Source organism: Aptenodytes patagonicus, chromosome 4 (assembly GCF_965638725.1).
Source record: "Aptenodytes patagonicus chromosome 4, bAptPat1.pri.cur, whole genome shotgun sequence".
In the NCBI taxonomy this organism is placed as follows: domain Eukaryota; kingdom Metazoa; phylum Chordata; class Aves; order Sphenisciformes; family Spheniscidae; genus Aptenodytes; species Aptenodytes patagonicus.
In genome coordinates this window covers 17,502,492-17,518,855 of record NC_134952.1, presented here as the reverse complement: position 1 = coordinate 17,518,855, position 16,364 = coordinate 17,502,492, and the positions used below count along the sequence as shown (strand labels likewise).

The following is a 16,364-nucleotide window of genomic DNA, read 5'->3' as shown; positions in this document are numbered from 1 at the left end:
ATTTCACTGCTCTCCATTGTGTGAAGTGTGGTGTACGGAGGTTATTTCTTTGTGCAGGCTCCCCGGCCATCCCGCCTCCGGTGCGGCAGCGGGGCCGCCCTCCCTCTCGTCCCCCCAAACTGTTGATGTGAGGTGCGGCCCCCCCAAAGGCGCCGCCGGGGTGGCGAGGGCTGCCGAAGCCTGGGTAGCCCAGCACAACCACTTTGAGCGGGCAGAGCTGCGCTGAAGGGAACCGTCTCGGAGCGGGTGAATCACCAGCTGCAAGCGGCGGGGATTGTCGTGGCCTGTGTTTATGTATTTTGTAGTAATCACATTTCTGACATTACCCAAGCGTGCTCCTCGCAGAGGGTGATTGGCTCAGGCAGCTTTTAAACCACCTATATGCTAACAAGCCTTGCTGCCAGGTTCCTGAGGGGTCCTGGCTGGGAAAAATTAAACCCAAACCTTAGACCTCTGTCAGGCGGAGAGGAAAATTATATTTTTGAACTAGTCTACAGCGTGGACAGGAAATGACCCCTCCAGAAACTGCTGCTTTAAAAACGAGCGGTGGTGCCTGAAGCTATCCAGCCTCTCTCTCTCTCTCCGGAGCCTGTGCGCTCCCGCTCCCTCTCCCCCCCCCCCCCCCCGTCTCCTGCTATAGAGGGCTCCCACAGCAGTTCCCAGCCAGTGCGTGCAGCCTGGATGTGTGTGTGTGTGCGCGCTGCTACTTTGTACTGTGAAGAACACACAGCCCATGTGCTCTGTATGGATGTTGATGATACTCTGTGTAGCTTGAATCTCTGCAAGCAGGCAAGATGTCCAGCACACCACATGACCCTTTCTATTCTTCTCCTTTTGGCCCATTTTATAGGAGACACACACCATACATGGTGCAACCAGAGTACCGAATATATGAAATGAACAAGAGGCTGCAGTCGCGGACGGAGGTAAGTCCCTCAGCCTTGTTTTCCTGTGCATGGACCGTGGTAGGTTTCAGCCCGAATTCCAGCTGAAGCGTCCCACTAGACAGTACAGTATATGCAGGCACGAACCCTAATTAATTTAGTAGTTTAATTGGGTAATCCCTCATTATGTTTCCACGCAGAGCAACTCTTTGAGGAGATACCAGCTTAGGCTGAAATCTTGAAATTACAGTACAGCACTTCAGGATTGATTATAACGCTGGTCTCAGGGAATTTCTTTGCCTTAGTGTGTTGTTTGCTCAGGATCTGTCCTGCTGGCATTTTATAGCTATAATATTGCAAGGTATCGCTCGAGCTTTTGCACAAAACTAATTCAGAAATGTTGCAGGTTAAGGGGGAGAGACGAACCTTTCTCTGGTTTTGTTTTGTAAAGTCGTTAAAATTAAAAATGAATGGTAACAGAAAACAGGAGCGGAGTTTTAAAAACTTATTCCTAGGCTGCACTTAAAGAACACATGTTCAGGATGACCGACAAGAGAAATTCATGTTTACATTTAGAATGCAGTTGCTTTTAGCGAGAGAGATGATCGGTTCATGACTTTATCATATAGCTGTCAAAAGTACCCAATTAATGTAAACTACATTCACTGTTGGCTATGCTTTGTATAATCTGTTAGTGGTTTATACACCCTGGCTTCTACACCCAGATCAGCCACCACAAAGAGTATGCTGAATGGGAAGGGGAAATACTTTTGTCACTTAAAGACAAAAAATAGTGGAGGCTGCATCTTGTTATTTACGTGGTTAAATAAAGCACACTTTTTAGTCTGTTGAAGTGAAAACTGTGTGGACTGAATCAGGCTGCATTTCTGCCCATGTGTCTGTGTTTGTGCAGCAAACATTCTTGGTGCTGCAATTTTTCATAGTAGTTTACTAGTGGTGCCCTGAAAACACTTTTAAAAAGTATTAATCTTTTATAGTGAATGGCTTTATACGAAGGCAAATATCTGCCAAATTCATGCCATGAAGCATGGTAAAGGATGTCAGATTGATCTGTTTGTTGTATTGTAATTCTTTAAGAGAACATGAGGTTATCATAAAATAAAACACACATGCCTGAATTGTCAGCTAAGCCATGGAGAATCTGTGACGTTTAATGTATATGATACAGCTAACGAGATGTGACCTGCTTTCTGATTGGGTAACCGCTACGGGGTAACTGCTTTTCTAACACTGTTATCACTGCTAGTCTTAAAACATTGCTGTGGAGTAATTGGTAAATACACTTTGTGCTGGCTAAAAACTCCAAGCAGCTCATTGCTCCCAAAATCATGGCAACTGTTTGTCAGTTTTGCCCCAAGTTGTTGGTCACGGAGGGTCACTGCCCTTTAGATAGAATGAGGGGGGTTGGAGGGTTTATTTGCTACTGTTTATTTGTCAGCGTCTTGCAACTCTGATCCTTACATTCCTGTACATATTAATGTAATAATTTCTAGACTTTTTCAAGTGAAAAGAAGAAAAATGTATTGTTAAGTGATTCTTTCAGGGTTTTACATACAAGCTGTTCTGAAAAGCTGTCAGTGCTAATTTAGCCTTTTTACATATTATTTTAGTGATACTTTTAATAATTGACCAGTTTCGGGTTGCAGCTCCTTTACAAATGTTACACTAGAAAAGTTTTTGAGGGACTTGTGAAACAACTTCCCCCTCCTGCGTTGCTGAGGTGAGCCGAGTTAGACTTCAGCGCATTTAATTGCAGTTTTTGCTGGGCACGTTCACATGGATTGTTGTGGGCAAAAAGCGGTAACCTACTCTTCCTTGCTAGTACTGCCATAGGTTTCAGCAGCATTTTACTTTGACAGACAGTGCTTAGTTAATGAAGGCCTTATGCTCCAGCATTTCTTTTATTTGCTCGGAGTAAAAATACTTTTGCCTTGTGATTGTTCAGTGTTTACATTCTGGTTCTCTGTTTTTTAATTTCTGAGCTCTGTGCTGTAAGCACTGTTGTTTGTTGAAATGTATTTTCTAGCTAGCTTCAGCTCATCTCATTCATCCTCCAATTAAAACACCTTCCCTAATGGGGAAAAAAAAAAAACCAAACTAGTTTCCTGGGACACTTACAGTGACTAGGTGTGGACAGCCTGTAAAGAATCATGCTGGCTTCTGAGGCAGGTTGGGAGTGGAAGTTTCACATTAATTTTACGCACTTCCAAGCATGTTTGGGATTGGTAGCTGAAGGCTTCTGGAGCATGTATAACTAGCTCTGAATGTTTTGAATCCAGACTGATGGAGCCCTGTATGTCATGGGAGGAATGTGCTTGTGCTGTGGGTGATAGAGGCTTACTGCATGAACGTTTCTCTTCAGGCAGTCTTTGGAATAATGTAGGCACTGGTTTCTGAAGGAGGCTGCTTGTACTCTGTGAGCCCCAGGGGGTAGGTGAGCACAAGCAAAGCAGCTTAAGGGGAGAGGAATTACAAAGAAACTCTCCAAAAGACTGGGGGTAGCAAGCTGGCAGATTCCACTTGGACCCAACTTCTGGAGAGAGCCAGTGGCAAGTGAGGATGTGTTAGGAAATGGGAACCTACAGCTCTTATCCCAAATATATCCTTGGAAAGCCTTTGGGATTTTCCTGTTTTCCTACAAAATAAAAATGTTCTTAATAATCCTTTAGAATCAGATTCTCTGCTGTCCCTTGCAGTGGTGGAAGTTCCAAGGCAGAACAAAATGTACGTAATTTGATTAAGTTGTACAGAGGATGGATGGAGGACCTATGAAAGGAGTATCTTTATGTCATGTCTATCTGTTTTCTCCTCTCCATCTGTAGAGCCCACCTTTGTAGTGAATTCCTGTAGCTGCTCTCCAGAGCTTGCAGGTAGGCGAGAAATGATTCAAAAAAAGCAATGGGCTGGTAGAGACACCATTAGGGAATTCACTGGTAAATGCCATTTCTAATCCTGCTCGCCCAGCAGGCAGGGTCTACGGTATGTTGAGGGAGGTGGAAGTGTCCTCAAAGTGGCTCTGCGCTTGGGGACCCTCCCTGAGAAATCCACTGCTTCCACTCTGGTTTGTGTCAGCATTGGATGGTAGGGAATAATAGTTGGTGTGAAGGATGTGCTTAGTGTATTAAGCAAAGTACAGAGTGATAAATAAAGGTCATTTAGATGCAGCATGGCTATCTTTGTTCTTGTTTTCTTTAGGAAGAAATGGTAGTCATGAAAGTAAAGAATTAGCAACTCTAGCCTGTGCTAGATGTGCAAACTTTTGCTCTCCAAACTTCTTAAAACTTTATGGTCTCCTCAGGCAGAACCTACAACTGCCTTTTTAAATTCAGGGTCAGTCTTAGGCGAAGAATTCCAATCACACCCAGGCAGGGGGTGGTTTTATGATGTAAGTACTGGCAAAAGTCCACCACCTAGCTAATTCTTACGTGATCTAAAGTAAATTAGGGAGTCCGAGTTACTAACTAGTGTACAGGAACACCTTACCTTCCTTAAAAGTTGTTCAAAGAAATCTAATATGGTAATACTTTTTTCTAAATGGAAAATAATACATGCTTTCTTAATAATACTTTGGGAGCATCTAGTGCCATTTTGTAATGCATCAACAATCCTGATTTAAAGAAGTAAAATGAATATTTAAATGTTTAATAATCTCTGGCAGATATAAAGATAAATCTTATTTACTTCTATCATAGTTGATTAACTTTCTGGTTAACCAAAATGCATCTGTTTCCTTGCTCTGTGTGTGGTTTTAAGGATTTCATTACCATTCACTCAAACTCAGTTTATCTTAATATTTTTATATCTGTGTTAGTTTAACATTTCAAGAAAGCAATCCTGTTGTGGCATAATCAGCAGTTTCTAAAGTTCTAGGTAGCAATACACAACATAGGTAAATTAGCTTAAATATTTTGTCCGTTTTTCATAAAACTCGATGTTTAAAAAAAAGCCTCTTTTCTTCTTTGATGTTGTAAATCCTTTTCTGTTCTAATTTTTAATCATTTGAAATTGCTCACACTTAAAACAAAAGGTGATTATATCTTGTGTATAATTATTTTTCAGTAACATTACAGTGCGCTGTGGATAGATCACTTAAAGTTGCTGACAGTTTAAAGTTTGAGGCGTTGCTTTATTGCCAATAATCAAAGAAATGTATCAAGCCTTTCACTTGTTTATTTAGTCCCCTATATTGTTGGAACTTTTACATATCACAATATATTAAATTCACCTGTATCTCTCTCTGTCACTACAAGAGGTTATGCTTTACATCACCATTATGTGCAAAACACAGCTTTCCTTCTGGCTAAGAGAGCAGTGTTTTAAGGGTGACTAGAGAACTTGATTAGAAGCATATTTGTTTTAAAGACAATCAGCTTAATCAAATCATATTAAACTCCTATTAAACTGTACAGTGAATTTAACAAAAGTAGAGATTTCATGATGGAAGAAAATGTAAAGAAAATTAAAAGGAAAATAAAGGAGGATGTTACGATTATTTAAAAGCGACTAAATGAACTGGAAGCTTACACAGGCATTCATATTCAACCAAATATTTAAAGCAAATCAAAGCAAAACAAAATTTCTACAGTTTAATGGAAGTCTCTTATTTTACTTCCTCACATTGCTATCTGATGAAATAATCTTTTCTTCTTCCTGATGCATTTTTAATAGATTAGTCATAAAAATCTATGTTGTGACATCACATTTGTTCACATAGCAACTTAGTATCGCAAACAGATCTCTCATATTGTGTACATAAGTCTGAGTTTGTCCAATGAGTTTGTTTTGTTGAGGGGAAAACACATAAACTTATGTCTCAAAGTATTTTTGAGGAAATATTCTCTCACCCACATACTAATACTTAGCAATTGGAGGAACATGAGTAAAGTATTTTAAAAGAGTACTTATAAACCATGCTTTGCTGAAACTAAAAGGTCAGTTTTAAAAGAAAACCCTTGAACTCCTTCAGGCAGACACTGACTTCAGAATCGATTCAAGGCTCTTTTTGCTGATTGTCTTTTATTTCATATAGTTTTTACATCCCTTTTAAAAATTTCAGTTGCAGCTGTTTTCAATTAAAATTGTTACAAACTAACAATTCTTATGAGGCTGGGGGAGCAAAAAAAGACTCTGCTTCCTTTCCATGTTGATCCTTAGCTTACAATCAGGGATGTCTTGCTGCCTTTTTTTCCCCTAAAGTTATAATATAGAATGTAAACTGTACACGTAAACAGGGAGCTTTTGGGGGCAGGGGCTGGTGAGGGGGGAGAGACAGTCAGTGTGAAAATATAAAAATGGATCTCCTCTGCAAATCACTCTGATGCTTACTAGATCATTTTCTATAAAGAAACCTTTTCAACCCTTCCTTTTCTCTTTTTCATTCTTTACTCTTTAAACCATAAATCCACTTAAAAAAACTTAAACTCGGTCTTTCCCTGATGTAAACAAGATTTACTATGCAGACCCAGTCTCAAAAATAGAAGCCTCTGGATGGTGAGAAGGAACAAAATAGAGATCATAACAAGGGTCCAGTCCTGTGCTCTTATTTAAGCTGGAGTTTTGCCTGCAGTAGGATTGCAAGATCAGATTTAAAAAAAAAACAAAACAACATTTGTTTTTTGTATATATACTTTCTTTGTTTACAGAAAAAGGGTATGGGTAGATTGCTAAACTCATTGCAATATTTTTAGCTGGACTCCTCACTTCAAATGGTATTTTTTTGTATCTTTTTGCCAAAAGTTGCATATCTGCTGTAAACAGGCATTCCAACCGTGCCGATACTTTGTTCGGTTGCTTCCTCCCCAAGAAGAGCTTTCTTTCCTGCACTGTACTGTGTAAACAGGCCAGCATATGTCCTCAGTTTTGCTGGGTGCTCCTTTCCAAAAGTTGTTTCTGGGCCACTTGAAGCCTCAGAGGGGTGATCCTGGCGGGGACAAGGTTGCCCCAAAGTGGCTGATGATTAGTCTCCAAAAAAGACTGTGGTAGGGCAGGGCCTGTTGGCCAGGTCTCAATGGTCTTACTTATTAGGCAAAAATAGTAGTGAAAGAAACCTCCCCAAACCCCCGGCTGAAATCTTTTCCCTAGGCTTGTGTCTTTCTTTTCCCCAGTACATTCTTTCTGTGTTTGGTTACTGTTAGAATTTCAGAGAGAAAGCACTTTATGGTCAGAATGCTGTTCCATTTCTATTGCATTGTGGTGGACAGCCATGCCCTTCTAAACTAAAGCCTGTAAGTTACTGATCTAAGCCGAATAGTACCCTTGGTACTCCTGAGGTAACTGGGGATCAACTAGAACCACCTGCAGACCATAAACTTCAGTATGGGAACAGCTATGCTTCTGGAGACAGCTCTGGCACTTTCATGCCTTATGGGGCTAGTGAAAAATCACAGACCTGGAAAAATGAGACCTTTGCAGGACTAAACATGAACTAGGACTTGGTGGCTTTCTAAGCCTATGGCCTCTTCAGGACTCAAGAGTGTTGATAGTGTAGAGTCTTTGCAAAGGCCATGAATTTTACAGGAGCAGGCTGTCCTTTCCATGAGACTTAAGTTGCCTTGGCACCACCTTGCTGTTTATACACCATTGTCAAGATGACATACTTATGATGAAGCTCCTGGTCAGGGTGGTGTTCCCGTCTGCATCATACAGACTTGAAGCATGAGACTTGAGCATAGCAGACTTCTTCTTTATGAATAACTCTGATAATTACAGCCAAAATATAAGTATCAAACTAGAACTTCTCCCTAAGGTCTTTCTGTTGTCAATATTCACATCCAGGTACTTGGCCAGGGCAGAGTCGCAAACTCAGAACTGACACAGTAAAGCCATAACTTTACATAAGTTTCTAAACGTACTTAAAATCTACTGCCTGGTTACCTGCAAACTAAATAGTTAGTTCTTTTCATCCTTCCAAGCAACTAATACATTAGAACATCGCTGTAATATCTATCACACGTGATCTGCAATACCTGCTGATACCCATCTTTCCTGATTCTAAGCCACAGAGTCAGCTTGCCAAGCCTAGTTAGCTGAGCAGAATCATTCAAATCTGTCGGTACCATTTGTGTGTGTGTTTAAAAAGGGAAGGGGGAAATCTAATCTCTGTGTATAGTTTTGCCATCAGATCACTCACGTACAGCAGATTTAACATCTGTCCAGATCCCATCCATTTTACACAACTGCTAGCTGCAGACTAGAGCATCCTTCATGACCCACAAGAATTGCACAGGCTAGTTGGATGACATTTTCTGTTGCATTCAGAGGGCAAATGAAACATTATATTTATATAAAAGTGATCATATTTGGAAACCCCTGATTAAGGCAGACCCAAGAATAGACCTAATTGTAGATCCACTGTGCTTATTCTTCAAAAATTAAATACCTGGAAAAAACAACTGTCCCTGTTTGAGTATTATGTGCTGTCTTACATTGCCTGCGCAGTGGACTATTTTTACTTTTCTTCTGGACTTTCAAACATTTGTTTTTTCTAACTACATTTTTTATTAGGTTATTTTCTAAAGTAGTAAATTGAGCAAATTATGACTTCCAGTACATTGCACATTTAAAGTATTTCATGTACCTTACTTTGATTCTTGTTCCAGTTGTGTAGTTTTGCCTCAGCCATTAGCAGAAGATTGTATCAGAGAAAGAGTTGCCATCTGTCCTAGAGCAGGTTACAAAGAGATTTCTGAAATATTAATGACCACATTACACAAAAAGAAATATTCTGAATCTTTAAATACAGTAGTCACTTTAAATACAGTAGTCACATGGAGAGAGGAAAATGCTCAGAAAACAAGAAAGTAAATAGAGTGAAACTTTTTAGTTTTATTATTGTTTAAGCTGAGGCATCCTCACCATACTCCATCCCTCAGGAAGGCAGTCAGCAGCACCAGCGTTCCTAAGCATCTCCTCTTCTACAGACTAGAGATCCTCCAGGGTGCGATTGGCAAGGCAGGCATGAAACCTGCTTTGCCGCTAGGTTTGCAACCAGGATAGTATTTTACAGTTAGAAAAAGGGAATATGAAATGCCTCGTACCTAGAATGCTACGTTTTCTTCATGCAGTGTACAAAAGTCTCACGCATGGGTTTTGCAGCGGTGGAAGAAGGCCTACAACTGTCTGTTTTACTCCGTCCCCCATATTCTGATAGTAACTTGCCTTTTCAGATCAGTGTCACCGTCTTCCATAATTCTTGTATCCACTTTGAGCACCAAAAATGTTTCCATGTTACTCCATTTCACATCACAATAATGTCATTGTGACTAGAAAGGAAAAGAACTGCTGTAAAATAATTCCTTTAGAGCATATGAAAATTCTTCTTGTTGAAGTTGTTAAGCATCTTGCAGGAGGGACCCTCCTTCCTTTTGGTACTCGGTCAGCATTTCTCCACCTTTCTTCTACGCCATACCAAGATGTTAAAAACATTGACAGGATATAGATTCTATATGTGCATTTGCAACCATACTACTTGCTGTAGTGGATGAAGGCAATACAATAGTGCTATCACTTCTACCTAGACTTAATCACTGGAGTATCAGTTAACCCTTAGGGTAATTAGGTAATAATGTTGTTGATGTGATTTGAAGTATCATTTTAAGCAATTAGAAGTTCAGATATAATGTGCTGCAATTATGCATTATATAGCGCATCTATCCATTTTACAGAGCAAAAATTACCATATGTTTTGTGGGAAGCTTGGCATTTTGCACTGACTGGAGTTCTGCTTGTATTTACGAACAGCATGCCTGTAAACTATGGTAATAACTCTTTGAAGGCCACACCTATGCACATTGCTGATTATGTTAAAAAGCATAGGCCCATTTTAATGAATGTGTTGGCATGAATAATGGGACATGAAAAGCCAACACACTGGGTAAAGGTTCATTACCTGAGTGCAACAAATACTACACGCAAAATTTCCATGACTATTCACTTGAGTTTAACAGTGAATTTGTTTTGGCTATGCTCGTGCTCTTTATGCATTTCTGTGAATGTTTGATCAATGGAGTTTTATTCTTACAAATAATTGCAGAATGCAATTTGTTAAGCATTCTGGAATGAAGTTGCTTATTTTATACGGGCTGAGCTGAGAGGCAGTGTTTCCTGTTTTGAGTTTCCAAAACCTCCCAGATAGAACCACAATACTTAGCAATGAAATACACCAGGAAAGAATCTCTGATTGCTTTGCAGTGAGGACTGACTGGTGTATGAATGTAAAGCAAATTAATGGCAATGACTGGTGGCAATGGGAAAATTACAGGTCAGTAAATATGATGTACTTGCGTATTTTTTTCATGGGACAGGGCACTGCTTACCATGCAGTTACTTTAGAAAAATGCAGTAAGAAAGAATTGGTGAAAAAATTCAAAGCCTCGTGGCATTTTAAGCTCTAGCTCCATCTGTGCTCATCCAGTCAAGGATGCAAAACAGTAACACACAATATACGACCAATCACAGCATATAGTCTTAGCAGAATATTACATGCTTACAGCACATTGCTTGTTATAAAAGACGAGCAAAAATGTGTCTTAAATTTGAATAATTAATGCCTTCAAATAAATTCTTATTAATTCCTAGCAACTCTGAGTAGAACGAAGTGGAATTCATAAAATTTATTATTTGATGTGAATTATTAGCTCATCTCTTTTCAGTACCTCTTAACACTCTGTCAGGGTTAATAATGCAAAGTAAAAAGATCAGTCAAGATGCCAGTGCACCAAGTACATCTCTTCTCTGATGGTGCTGTAAGATTATTTAACACCCACATCAAGAGCATCCTGAAGCAACCGAGTTACACCTTGACTGATTGTTTCATCCAAAGGGCTGTACTTCTAAATACGCAGCGTAGCACAGACTTCCTCGTACAGAGCGGTGTTAGCACTGGTATGTAACCTGAAGCCACAACCTGCGTGTCTAGACTGACAAAAATCCTACCAGTTGAGCCACTGTGACACCTTGTGGCTTATGAAGCAACACGAGCATCTTTTAGAAAACTAACAGGTAAAAAACAGAGGTTAACGGGTGTTGATAAACGCCCTCTCATACGACTATCAACAGAAATCTCTTCGCTGGGTTACTTTATGTTTTTGAGATACAGTTAAATTAAGCGGTAGTGGGCTAATTTCTGTTCGGGGTCCTTATATTATGTATTTTACTGTGAAGTGTCATAAGATGGGGCATCATTTCTCTAAATCTGGCCTGCTCCTATTATCTCCAGTGCTCTGGTGTTTGCTCATCATTCAGATTACATAAAGAAACTCTGTTTTGGCTGCAGTACAGAGTAAATATTTTATTTGTTTGCAACCATTAATTTGGTTAACCAAAAGAACGCTTGAAGGGAGTAAAGTACTTCTTGGTGCTGAGTATGTTAAAACAGTAGCAGAGTTAAAAGTAACTAAGATATAGTAAGCATTTGGCAATGGGCATGCAACTCTGTAAACCCCTGAATTTGGCGTTAAATAGGTCAGTGTTTCAGCTGTGGATAAATCATGAACAACAATGAAGCTGTATTTTGCTGAGAAATTCTCAATAAAGCTAAAATTGGGCCAATAATGCATGGAGCTGAGAAGGAACTCTGCATCTGTGAAGGCTGAGGACCTCACAGTACCTGACACTAGTCTCTTGATTGTCACTTGTTACGTCCTCAAACAAGCACATCCATGTTTTTTTCCATGACGATCCTAAGCATTTGAGAGGAGTTTCCTGTAAATTCATGCATTATGTCCCGTAACACTTTCCTTGGCTCTGACGCTTTCAAAAACTTGGCAACAACTGGGCTGAAATGGTTGCCTTCTGTTGCCAAATACCAACTTATGGCTGAATACACTCACTTAGGATGCAAGGGGTCTGCATCCCTCTATTGTCCCTTATCTTCGGGTACGTCCACAGAGCTGTCACTTAAACATAATACGTAGATGTACATGCCCAAACTTGCATTTAACTTGCTGGTGTGGGAAGCAGTAGCAGCACAGGGCTCAGGGCATGCCATCTACCTTATTTCGTGCATAGGTATTTTGATCCTTTGCTGAGCTTTATGCTCTTAAAGTTAGGTGGCTACTGATGCTCATACACAACCCTGTCTTCATGATGTGTACCATTATATTTATTATAAGATTCTTGGGGCAGGCACCACCTTCTCTGTTCTTGAACAGTGCTAGCACAGTGGAGTTCTGGTCTGTATCTGCCGCTTGTTTTTAATACTGTGCTATGTATCGTAACTAACTAAAGGCTAAAAGTAGATAGTAGTATTTAAAATACTTTCAAAACCAAATCTGACTATACCACACTGATTTTGATTTCACAAATAAAAATGTTTTAATTGATACTACATGTATTTATGCACTACAAAGAATTATCTGACTAGAAAATGCCATAATACTGTAGGTTCTTGGAAGATGACTGTTTAATGTTATTAACACATTTCGTTATTTCTCAAATAATTCAGCACACCCGTGCAAACCTACTGGCTTTGCCAAGAAAGTACAAATGTATTTTAGGGCAGCATTCTGCCGGTTGATTTGTACATCTGATATTGTTATTAAATCTATTACTTTTTTTAGTGTGATTCTTCAGTAGTTTCACATCAATCAAAGGAGCTCATTCCGAGTCCATTTTCTCTTAACAGTGGAAAGACTATCTTATCTTAAATTCCACAGGAAAAGCATATTCTTCTTGATGGGAACTGGTGCTGTGGAATATGTACCTTATTTCATGAGGATTTGGGGAGGGAATATTGTAAAGTCTTGTAATAAATAAGTTCTTCTAATAAATAAGTAGAGATGAACCAGAGAAGAAAGGGAAGAAAGGCAACACTTATTTTTTCTTTTATTGTTTGCACTCTACTGATTTAATTAGCCAGTGAGAACAGACCCACTTTGAATATTAAAAAGACAAAATCAACTCCCCCCTCCCCCGTCCCCACATCTGTTGCCTTTTGGAGACTACTTACAGTACCAAAACTACCCAGTATCTAATGGATTTTGCTTTTTAACAGACGTTACCTGTAGTTGCTTACAAATAAATGAGGTAGTTACAAATATTTTATTCTGGTTCTGAGGGAAAGGCGCTGTTTAAATTGTAATTTTGAAAGAAACTGGGCTACCTTAAGCAATACTAAAACGTTTTTGGTGTTACACAAATGAAGGTAGTCACAGTCTTGATACATTTCTGAATGGTGATCTAATAGCAATATCTTAATGATTACCATATTATAGAAACTTAAATCGTTCCTGAGACTGCTTGAAGTTGGAAAGAGGAGTCCTGTGTCAGGAGCAGGAGAGCATAGAAGGGTAAAACTACTGAAACGATCTCTGCTCTATTTCATTATGCTACTGCCTTCTGCAGTATCAATTAGATGGACTGAATTTCAATAAGGAAGTGAAGCAGTTCACTGCACCTCTGCTGGGTTAGGCCCACCCCTGCGCAGGAGCTAGACCCTTCTTTCTAATCGCAGTCTAGAATACGAATATTAATGCCTCATCCAGATCACAGTATTGCAGGACCAAGGGATTCTTGTCCTGCTCAGTGCCCATCCTATTTTGGGGCCTTTCAACACCTGTGGACCCCAGAATTCCCTTAGCTTTGTTTAATGCTGCATCTAAAGACAGCATCAAAAAAGGGTGGATTTCTTCAATAGTTTTTTCTCACCATTTTTATAGGCATATACTAGCTACTTTATTAAAATATTTTTCCTGTTGAGAGGAAAGAACACTCCGAATTTTGCTGAAGGTGGCTTTTTAGAAACACAATTACCTATATAATTTTCAAGATTATTATTAGGAAGTATATGAAACTATTAGGACCATGGGAACTTGGATAAACCCACCTGGTGTGCAAATTTTGTTACCAGAATAGCTGCACTAAGCTTGAGAACACTGAGTGTGATTATAAGAGTCAACTGAGAAACATAAATTGAGAGCTCTGCCCAGCAGTTTTTCCCTTCCTTAGAGATTGATGGCACACAGATGCACGATTGCAAATAACATAGTTTGTGGGCCAATGGTGCTGTTGTGATTTAAAAAAAAATATTAAAAAAATTCTTTTTCTCTATCACAAGCTTCCTAGGTTTGTTTCAGCCTGATCTTGTAACTGCAGCTCCTCATCCCATGCAAAGCTTTCCTGTTTACCTCAATGAAATGAGCATCTGTATATGAAGGTGCTAGAAGAAGGTGCAGAAGCTCGTTTGGCAAAAATTTGTTTTGTGGGACCTACCTATTCTAATGGGTTTAGCAATTTTAGGTGATTTAGTTCTTAGAGATGAATTTGAGGCACCTTAAAAGGACTAGAAGGGCATATTCAGGTTTTAAGTGTTGTCCATAGTTGGCCATGTGATAAAACCACATGTTCAGGGGCTTAGATTATGTTTGCACTTACCATTTCACAAATGCCAGAGGTATAATTGAAAGCATGGTTAAGAACAAGCAGCACTTGCTATTAAGGAATATTGTGTAGCGAAACAAATAACAGACAGGAGGTGAAGTTTTTCTCAATCAGAAATTTAACTAGAGAGAAATGTATTGCCCATAAAGTAGCAGAATAGTAGGTAGATCTGGCAGGCTGTATGAAGTACATCGTTTAGCTGAGCTTATCCACACACTCCTTGAAAGTGGACTCCGAAGCCTACATTGTTAGCTATATTAATAAATAACAAATTTTGCAAGATTTGTTATTAGATTTATTCTTCATTTGTTTGGTTTTAATACCAATCAAAACTAAATGCTGGACATTCATAGTTAATATTTTTCAATGTGTTTCTCCAGCAGCTCCTAGCCTCTACTGCTTTACCGGGAAGGGGAAAGGAGACGATTAAATGAAATTCATAGCCTTTTAGTGTCTGCTCAGCCTGCTACTGGCAGCATGTGGCGTTTGTGGCTGCTGACCTGGCAGACTTACAGCATTTTTATGACGTCAAGTGCACACATCATGGGTCTGTGCAAGCTAAATATGGGCTTCAAACCCCTCCTTCCTGTTTGCGTTCATTTAGGAGACTAAGGACTTCTCCGTTAAAATTAGAGCGAGAGAATCGAGCCACTCATTACAGTTGCGAACTTGTGTGCTTGGCAGCATGGCCTCAGTTACTGGGCCCAGCAGCTTTTTTTTGTAGACACGCTTTCTGTGTAGTGCTTTATTTCTTTGGTATAGTAAATGATAACTTGCTGCTTTAATAAGTGAAAAATGGATGAAGCTAGCAAATCTGAGTTCTGCTGAAATAAATAGCAAATTCTTCATTAGCTTCAACAGCACCAGCACCATATATCTACCTTAAAGTATGGATTCCTTCAGTTTGTTATTTGTATGAAAACCTTTGGAATTCTTTTGCTAAGAAAATTAGATTGAAATAATTATCTCTACAAGGTTTTATATATGTTGACAAAATGTTACTGTCTGTTTCACACTCAGTTGCATTTAAAACCTGTGGGTGCATTTCAGGCCATAAAATAAGTTTACAAAACAACAGCTACTTGCATTCATAGTTGTCTCCCTTGCATCTACTTAATGATTTATTTATTTCTAGGAATTGCATTTGAAATTCCCAGACATCTAAACCTTTTTCAGCATCAAACTGACCACTGATCTTAAAAAATCATCTACATCAGCACCAACTCAATCATTGACAAGGGCTGGAGGAAATGAAACATCTGGGATGTATTAAGATTTTTATTTATGCTTTTAAATATTGAAATGTGTATTGCTGCTTGCCTTTTACGCGTTGAGCATGAATCCATTGAAGAAAGCTCTCACAACATAAACAGTTGCATGGTAAAGTGATTTGGGCTAGAAAGCTGGGACCCCACCATGTCATTCTAGAGGAGTTGCAAGGAAGGCAATAACGGTGGTGACCGTCGGTTTATTTATTTATTGCGGTGATAGAAAGACTTTACCAGGTTCTTCCCAAAGATAACGGACTCTTCAATTCTCTTGTGGCTTCTCACAGAAAATGCTTCACTGTTGCATTTATCTGCTTTCTATACACTGTGCCTTTGAGGTGCAACCTTGTTGGAGTCTTCAGTGAAAGTGTGATGGCCTGAAATTTTCTCACTACCACGCTTTCAAATAATCTCCTACTTGCACCCTCATCGAAGGACATTGTTTTTTATTATCAGTTTGCCTATGTAATCATGTAATATTTTTGGAGGGGGAAGGAGGCTGTTAGGCCAGTAGCCCAGGCCTCATCAGAAGGCGGCCTCTGCTAATTCTCTTCAGCCCCGCTGCGCTCCTCCGGAGCCGGTGGAGAGAGTGGAGCGCAGGAGGGGGTTAAAGCCTCTGAGGTGCTCTGTCAGGTACCAGGCAGATTGTAAATCCATTGTTAAAGATAGACATTTGGGCACCAGGCAATGCTGCTACTGGGCTTTTTTGGAGGTCTGTTAAGGAAAGGTCTGAGCTGGAGTGCTGTCAGATTTTCCACAAGGCAGCCCCACACCTAGAAGGGAATGGCCATGTCTGAACGAGGCAACTGTTGTA

General features: G+C 39.7%; 1 protein-coding gene across 10 annotated transcripts in view; it reads left to right on the top strand.

Annotated features, from left to right (window-relative positions):
- Positions 1–642: 642 nt before the first annotated feature.
- Positions 643–16,364, top strand: part of LDB2 (LIM domain binding 2) — a 225,230-nt gene continuing 209,508 nt past the window's right edge. For all 10 annotated transcript variants that reach the window (XM_076335991.1, XM_076335988.1, XM_076335986.1 and 7 more), the window contains exon 1: positions 643–926. In XM_076335991.1, the coding sequence (XP_076192106.1) occupies positions 795–926 (132 nt within the window). In that variant the 5' untranslated portion in view covers positions 643–794. The remainder of the gene's footprint in view (positions 927–16,364) is intronic.